At 40.5% G+C, this 8,463-nt stretch overlaps 1 protein-coding gene across 3 annotated transcripts in view; it reads left to right on the top strand.

The window, feature by feature from the left end:
- The window catches only part of LOC107693410 (regulator of G-protein signaling 3-like), a 176,254-nt gene that overhangs the window by 39,745 nt on the left and 128,046 nt on the right, over positions 1–8,463 (top strand). For all 3 annotated transcript variants that reach the window (XM_016492794.1, XM_016492796.1, XM_016492795.1), the window contains exons 7-9: positions 1,775–2,025; positions 3,052–3,135; positions 7,950–8,061. In XM_016492794.1, coding sequence (XP_016348280.1) covers positions 1,775–2,025; positions 3,052–3,135; positions 7,950–8,061 — 447 coding nt within the window. The remainder of the gene's footprint in view (positions 1–1,774; positions 2,026–3,051; positions 3,136–7,949; positions 8,062–8,463) is intronic.

An 8,463-nucleotide genomic window follows, 5' to 3' on the forward strand; every position in this document is an offset into this window, starting at 1 on the left:
TCAGCATCCACACACTTTGTGAAAGTGCGGGGTGAGAGTGACAGGCCGAAGGGAAGAACTCGATATTGGCAAACCTTAGGAACTTCCAGTGTTGAGGGATGATGGAAACATGGAAATAAGCGTCTTTGAGATCTATCGTAACAAACCAGTCCTCTGACTGGATCTGAGATACTATCTGCTTGATAGTGAGCATCTTGAACCAAAGCCGTTTGATAGTGCGGTTCAGAAGACGGAGATCTAAGATTGGACGCAACCCCCCATCCTTCTTTGGAACGATGAAGAAACGGCTGTAGAACCCGGACGCTCTCGAGAGAGGAGGAACACGTTCTATGGCCCCCTTCCTCAAGAGAGTATCTACTTCTTGTTCCATTACCAGAGCCTGCTCGGGGCCCACTAGTGTGGGGATGACCCCGTTGAAACGAGGCGGACGAGAACCGAACTGGATTCTGTAACCTCTACAATCTGCAGGACCCATTTTGAGACATTTGGTAGAAGTTTCCACGCTGCCAAAAAAGTATGCTTGTAACACCGCCATGGTGTGCAAACATGCACCAGCCTGACCTGCCACCGTATAAGCTTTCCCAACCAGACTCTATGTAAGCCTAACGGGCCTGGTGGGAAGCTTCGGGGCCTTCAGGGACGATGCTGAGGATGGGGAGAGATAGCTCGCAAGCGTCTGCTCCACCACTGGCATCGCCCCATATCCCTTATCATTCAGCCCCACGATGTTCTTTTGAATAATTCGAGACTGTGGGGCTGTAAATACGGGATGAGTACGGTTTCTCCCACGATCTTGACACCTCAGCATGGAGATCGGGGAAAAACGGAAGGCCCCATTGTGAAGGCTGTGATCTGGATTCCAGAAAACACTTGTCTAATTACTTTTAGGACGAGCGTCCTGTTTATCGGCTGGCCAAACGATATTTTATTTTGGCGACTGCACAAATCACACCCCATAATTACTTTTAGGACGAACGTCCTGTTTCTCGGCTGGCCAAACGATATTTTATTTTGGCGACTGCACGAATCACACCTCATACGCGAGGGACTGTGGTGGCGAGTCCACAGTCTCTGTCTCGACACTCATCACATCCTCCTCCTCGGAGGAAGATAGATTAAGCGTCTGGCTCTCTCTCTGGGGGGAAGAAACCGCAGCGCGGGCTTCCGAACACTGAGAGAGAGCCGCGGATCTAGCCTGTCTCGGATCCCTCTGCTAAATCCACCCGCGATCCCCACGACAACAGTCTACGCCGTGCCTCGGCAACAGCGGGATCGCGAGCCTGGCCGCTCTCATCAAACACAGCCAGGCGAGAGCGGAGCATACGCAGCGAGAGTAACTCGCAGTGATGACAATCAGCTCCTCGAAAGCTAACCGTGCATGCTCCGCTCCTAAACAAACAACACAGAGATCGTGTGTATTCCCCGCTGCCAGATAGTGTGGGCAGTGAGGCACACAACGTCTGTAATGCCGTTTGCTCGCCATAGATATTAGTTTAGACTTTGATATATTCTTTTGAATGCTTGTGGACTGACAGACAACAGTAAATAGACTGACACATACACAGAGCGCTACTGAAGAGCAGAAGCTAACTTGCGCTCTGCCGGATGCGCTTTTATACTTCCTGGCGCTCACGTCACCCCGCTCGTGACGTCTCGCTGCTCCATTGGACTGATTTCACATGTGCTTCAGAACGCGGTCACGCAGGGGCATTCCCAAAGCGATCTCGACGCAGCTTGAGTTCCTGAAGGGGAATCTCACCTTTCTTTCTACCAGGTGGCCAGATGTTCCCTGTTCCACCCCCTCCGACTGCTAATGCCCAGTCAGCCCCTGGACTGGCAAGCAGAACATGTTTTCTGCGTCGCTCTGCCAACAGCAAATCCAAAACACAGCACAGCGGAAACTACCAACAGAACTTTGCCAACTACCAGAACTGCACCATTGTGAGGTCACACATGCCTCATGCCAACTATGGTACCTACGTTAAAGTTACACCCAAAATCCTTATCTTCCCCATCTTTGTGCAGGTAAATCTGCCATATCTTCAAAATAAATACAAGCATTAAATAAAATGAACTACTCAGATCTAGTAGTGATCTATTCTGAGATTCTTGTAACCACAAAATGGTTTGCTTGTTTTGCTGCATGACCTAGATTTTATATTGGACATTAAATGGCAGCCCAACACAGTACTAAACTTGTTTATAGAGTTTTAAAAAGTCCTTCGTAAACCTAAAATTCTTTAAAGCTGCAGTTCGTAACTTTTGGCGCTCTTGTGGTTAATAAACAGAACTGCGTGCGTCTTGTGGAAGAACATTGTAGCCGGAGCTACTTCTCTCTGTTTATGTCTATGGCGAATCACGCAGGTACTGGGCTACTCCGCAGCGGTTCCACCAGAACCAGTCTAAAAAAGTCCGAATATAAACATATAATATAAATATAGGTGTACCGTAGTGATTCACGGTTTAGCCAAAAACACGGTTTGGAAAATGGATTCATGGTGTATTCGCTTATTATATAAATTTTGAACACAAAAAAGTTACGGACTGCAGCTTTAATATTACCATGAGCTGCATAGGACCAACAATACCAAGAGTTATGAATAGGAACAGACAATTTTAGTTTCTAATGTAAATCTGTCTAAATGTTTCATAAATTTTCCACAAAAACATATTTACCATACCACATTCATCATATTTATAAAAAAAATCACAAACCATATATTTTTTATGGTTTTTGAAGATAGACAGAATGTCACACAACAAGTCTGATGTAACCTATGTACCTACAAACACAATTTCAGAAATTGCAAGTTACAGTGTACTATTTTAGAAAATAATGTGGTAAGAGATAGGTATGTGTACTGTGTGGGTTAAGTACTCTGTAAAGAGCAGTTACTGCAAGGTTCAGCGATTTGCATATGTTAGTAGTGATTGTGTTTCTTCTATAACCTTCTTCAAACATGGAGCTAATATTATACTGTAAATGTTATATGAGTTAAAAGTGGTTTACCTTGTAATCTGATTAAGAGTCCATTTCTTTCTCTTCTGAAGCCTGTAGATCTGTGTAGCCCAAACAGAACACTGATGATCTCTGAAGAAATGATTTTATATGAGAGCAAGCATTTTTCTATCAAGGTAAGAGACACTCTGCATATTGTGAATGTGCATTTAGGGCATTTTACGCTTGAAATCGTTTTCCATGACCATTCTAAATGTAGTGAAATTTTATAAATCTTTAAATGAGGTCAAATGATTTTTACTGGTATACAATGAACTTTATAGATAATTTCATCTTTATCTCTGGTGTGATAGTCAGAATGTAAAGGGGTCATGACATGGATTTATTATTATTTATTTTAATATGTTCCTTGAGGTTTACTTATAATGTTAATAAAGTTTTTTTTTGCCCCCCCCCCCAAACACGACCTGTTTTAAGGGGTGGGTCCTTTAAGGCTTGTCAGGAATTGGCCACTGTTATAATTGCCTAACGTCATTGCATAGGAAACAGTATCAATGCCCCCTCACTATTGCATGTGAGTGCTTTGACAACATGAAAAAAAAAACAGTCATTTCCAGACAAAGCATTATGAAATCATTTACATATGGTTTGTGATGCAGCTGCAGTCAGATCTAGTACCGCTTCATCTTTCAACAAATGTTACTTTGTGAACTCTCCATGACACTGCCTCGTTTACAAAACAAAATGTTCAGATTAATCCTCTGACACGATCTGGCATGCCATTAAAACAAACTATCCACTTGTTCCTTACGTTGGGAACCTTCTGATGTCTGTACAAAGATGCAAACGAGCTGTTTAAACCAAATGCGTCAAAGTGAATGTTCTTTCACTTCATTTGTTCTATTGACAGACTCAAGTGCGTGGACTGTGTCAGAAAGCGAATGCGCATCTGTATACTCTGTCCAGTGTAGACAAAATAGTTGCAGTGATTGTAATTTCTATTTGCTTTTGACGTGACGCAACACTCGCATTCAGCGTAATCAAGTGTCAACCGTTAAGCGACTGAGCGCCAGTGGGTGGGGCCTATGGTGAGAAGATTCGTCGATGTCTTGCTCTGGAGGCAGGGTTTATGCAAATGTTTGTGCCAAGGTGACGTCATCTTGCACCTCAGATCCAAAACGAGCCATTTTAGGAGCTTGATTAAAGGTGCACTAAGCGATTTTTGCCAAACGATGTTGATATTTGCAAGCACCAAAACAAACACACCCATACCCCAACAGGACCTCACCCCTATTTTGATATCTTCGCCCCACACGTACATACACAACCATGGCAACGATGATCGCGGAAACGAGCAAAGATGACACACAAGCATATTCAAACAAAAGCCAACACAGATAAGTTGTGAAACAAAGCAAAATCTGCGTTACTCACCTATAAAGAAGAAACAACGCAACCTCGGCGTCCAATTCCAAGCCTTCCCGCTCCTAGAGTTCTCTCCACCACTGGAAAGCTGCTCCGATATTTATGTGGGTCCTACCTTTTGCCTGATCGTAACCCATCTTTTTAATGTTTTGTTCCTCTGATATTTTCTTCTTTTTTTATCTGCCATCTCTCTATCTATAGTTGATCTGCTAATATCCATCCTGTTCTGTCAAATTGAGTGCTCTCTTCTCTCTATCATTACTATACATGCCCCTTACTGTTGATTGGCTACAAGTGTGTTTTGGGACTTGATCCAACACTGTGGTCAAAAGCGTTTTTCAAATATTGCTTAGTGCACCTACTTGCAGGATGTTTTAATGGTACAAAGACCTCTTATATACCAAAAGATCAAGGCAAATTTGATTTCTCATGTCATGACCTCTTTAACACATTGCATAAATGCATTGCAGCATTCAAAACAAAGCATATTCAGTACATAAAGTAAAAAAACAAATCAATTAAGGAAGCAAAGACCTTTCAACAAGGCCATCGACCTCATTTATAAGCTCTCTAATCCATCATACCTTTTATTGTTTAATCTGTAGACTAATTTAACCCCCTAATTGGAGTCACACAAAGTAAGGAATGTATGACTTTGTAAGTTACCAAACCAGAACAGAAAAGATACATGAGAAGGTAAATGGATTAATGTGATGGAATAAAGAAATGTTATATAACCTTTACCCAGGAGGCTTCTCAAGCCAAGAATGGTATTGCATAAAGCGAAGATCTGAAAATTTCACACTGAGGAGTAAGTGAGTGTTTTATAATCCTTACCTAGGGCCAAACTCTGACCTTCATTTACTAATACAGCTGGCAGGCTATATTACATGTGCTGAAGAGACAAAAACCAGAGTCAGCATCTGGTCAGAGTGGTTCTGTCACCTGAGGAGGCACACAGTATTTTTGTTTCATGCCCTTTGTGGACATTGTGGAGTGAAGAAACATCAGCATGTTGTAATCAGCAGATTTTACCAGTCTGGAATGGAGCAGGACATCAAGATTTCGAAAAAGTCATATGACATAAATCCCAAATCTTGGAGTCCTATATATAGTAGCCTAAACACAAGGAAGTTAAACTCTTGTTAAGTTAAACTGATATCATGTTAAAATGTTAATACGAGACGTATCTCATTTTTCAGATGCACAGTATGTACCTGCAGTGTAAGGCTGAATTTCCTGATAAAATTGAGTATAACAATTTTCACAACAAACAGCCATCATGCAATAAAATAATAATAATAATAATAAATCCCAAAGAAAGAGCACAGGCCTTGCCCAAACTTCTCTCCTTGGACATCTAGGAGTCTCGCTCTCCCTGCTGCCTCCTCTTTTCTTTCTGTCACTGAGTTAGCATCGTCCTTACTGAGTCCTTACATCAGTGCCAGGCTAGGAGAACATCTATAAAAGAAAAGAAAGCATACCATCAAAAATGTACATATTTAGTATACAAGTAGTACAAAACAAATATACAGACAACTTTATTCTACACAAACATTTATTTCCATATCAATTCACATGGCCTAGACTGGAATTAGTTATAATAGACTTAATAATTGGAAGGTTTACCACAATTACTGTGTGATGGTAGATTATTTCACCAAGTGGCCTGAATTGTGTCTACTCAAGACCAAAAGTGCAGGCCATTCATCCTTGATTTCTCATTCAGATTTGGTGCACCAAAAAAACTTTTGACAGATCGGGGAAGAGAATTCATAGTATATAAAACACCCTTTTTTAACAGTCTTGAAGTAAGTTCAAATGTAGTACCTACTTGGACAGTATGTGAGGGTCCTCCCTGTTGAAAAAAAAAAAAACCCAGCATATGCAGGTTAGGTATGTTTAAAGCATAGGTGCTGGTTTGAGCTGGTTCTTAGCTGGTCATGAGCTGGTTTAAGATGGTCATGTGCTGGTCCTAAGCTGGTCCTGAGCAGGAGCTAGTTGTTTAGGACCAGCTTAGGACCAGCACATGACCAGCTAAGGACCAGCTTAAACCAGCTCAAACCAGCACCTATGCTTTAAAACATACCTAACCTGCATATGCTGGTTTTTCCAACAGGGCTGTCACTCTGCTTGGTCTAGTTCTTTAGCTCATGTTTATGAATTGTTACCTGCCTAACCTTGCATGCCACCTGAATTCTTCAGAGATGAATAAGGCTACACAACCTCTTGGGAAGACTTTTTATTTTGTAAGTGTTCTGTGTATGACAATGTCATAAGCCCATGATTATCCACATATCTTCAAAAGATGACCTTTCAGAGCTCTGCCATACTTGTGGTGAGCAACATACGAAACTGATCAATGGGTGGGCAAATCATACACTAGTAGGAGTAGTTGTTCTCCTGAAACATGCTATTAACTAACAGGCTGTAGAGAGTGGTTCCCCTGAGACTGTGTGGGCAGACCCTCTGGTAGACACTGCTGCCCTGCATGAACATTGTTTGTAAAACATGCTTATATTGATTGTTTTGTATACTTCTGTCAATTTGAAGAAGCCTGTAACCATGGTCAGACAACAATGTTTCTCAGTTATTTAACCATTTCCCAGATAATGTGTAAAAACTGTACTTAAGTACGCTGTGCCTCTAAAATGTAAAACAAATTACTTAAGCCTTTTGCACATCACGTAGACATAACTGTATATCTAATAAATTTAATGGAGATTACTGGGTTGTAAAAACGTTTTTTTTGTTCAAAATGCTGAGACAGAATGAATTCCACAAATGAGTTTTAAATGCCAAATTCTTTTAAACTTAAAATTCTGTCCACTCTGTCACTTGAAACTGGTAAGCTGTGACTGTTCCACGATAATCATGCAGCTCATTTGCATGCAACGAAAAACACTGTTTGAAAATTTTAATTTGCAGTTTTTGTTGGTTTATTTATTTATTTTTTACACTTTATGTATATGTGTGTGTATGTGTATGTGTGTATGTAGAAGGTTAATATTCCCTTTTCACACTAGGCAAGAACTTTACCACTATACCAAGTTCAATTCAGTTAAATGTAAACAGAGTGTTGCAAAATGCACTGACAAGTGTAATCATCAGATTCCATTGAAGTGAATGCTGTTTTGTGAACCATGTTAACAATTGAAAGCATGGTAAAAATTCTCTTAAACTGTGTTAAACAGAATGGAACAAACATTTAGGGAGCAACAAGGTGTAATAATTGCACTAACCTTAAAGGCATCTTTTCTCTTTAAACATTAACATTAAAGAAAACATCTTTTCTTTGCTTCTTGCCATCTGAAAATTTGTTCACATGTGCATACACATTTATAGATAACACAACCCCCGTAACTGTCCCATAATTACTCAGTTTAAGGCTCAGTTTAAACAAAAATATTACTTGATTATCTTCAGCAGTCTTTGGGTGAATTATGAAGAGTTAATTACGACTGCATGCATCACATGTATTGCATATGACTCCAAATGCTCTTTTGAAACATCTGCATTTGATCAATTTTTGCTGAATTTACACTCTCTCATGCTCTCTCTCTAGGTAACAATCTTTATATACTCAGATCTGATGTTGGTGACCAGAGAGGATGAACTGGGACGATGTAACGTCCTGCAAAACCCATTGTACCTTAGACAGTTGCAGCTGCGGGATGGTGAGTGACAACTACACACATATTCACACAAATGCACAAACATTTCCCACACTTACTCTTCAGGTTTTTGTCCCTCAGTGTCAACATTCAGTGAAAGATTTGTTTTTTTATGTTTAAGGTAAACCTGCCCTAAATAAGATATTTTTTATTAAAATGATCTGAAATTCTATTATTAATCAAGTACATACAGAAATGAATGTTCTCAGATTTTTCAGAGAAAAAAGAAATCCATCCTTGATTGATTTGTTCTTGTGTTTACGTCATGTTGGTAAACACAGAGGAAAGTGCAGATACAATGTTGTGTGTGGTTACTGAAGAGTGGTCGTAGCTTGTTGCTGCGATAAATAGTGGTGATGTGCAGAATTTTTAAAAGCTATCTAACACGTGTGGGGGGGGGGGGGG

Source organism: Sinocyclocheilus anshuiensis, unplaced genomic scaffold (genome assembly GCF_001515605.1).
Source record: "Sinocyclocheilus anshuiensis isolate Anshui unplaced genomic scaffold, SAMN03320099.WGS_v1.1 scaffold1558, whole genome shotgun sequence".
Lineage (NCBI taxonomy): Eukaryota > Metazoa > Chordata > Actinopteri > Cypriniformes > Cyprinidae > Sinocyclocheilus > Sinocyclocheilus anshuiensis.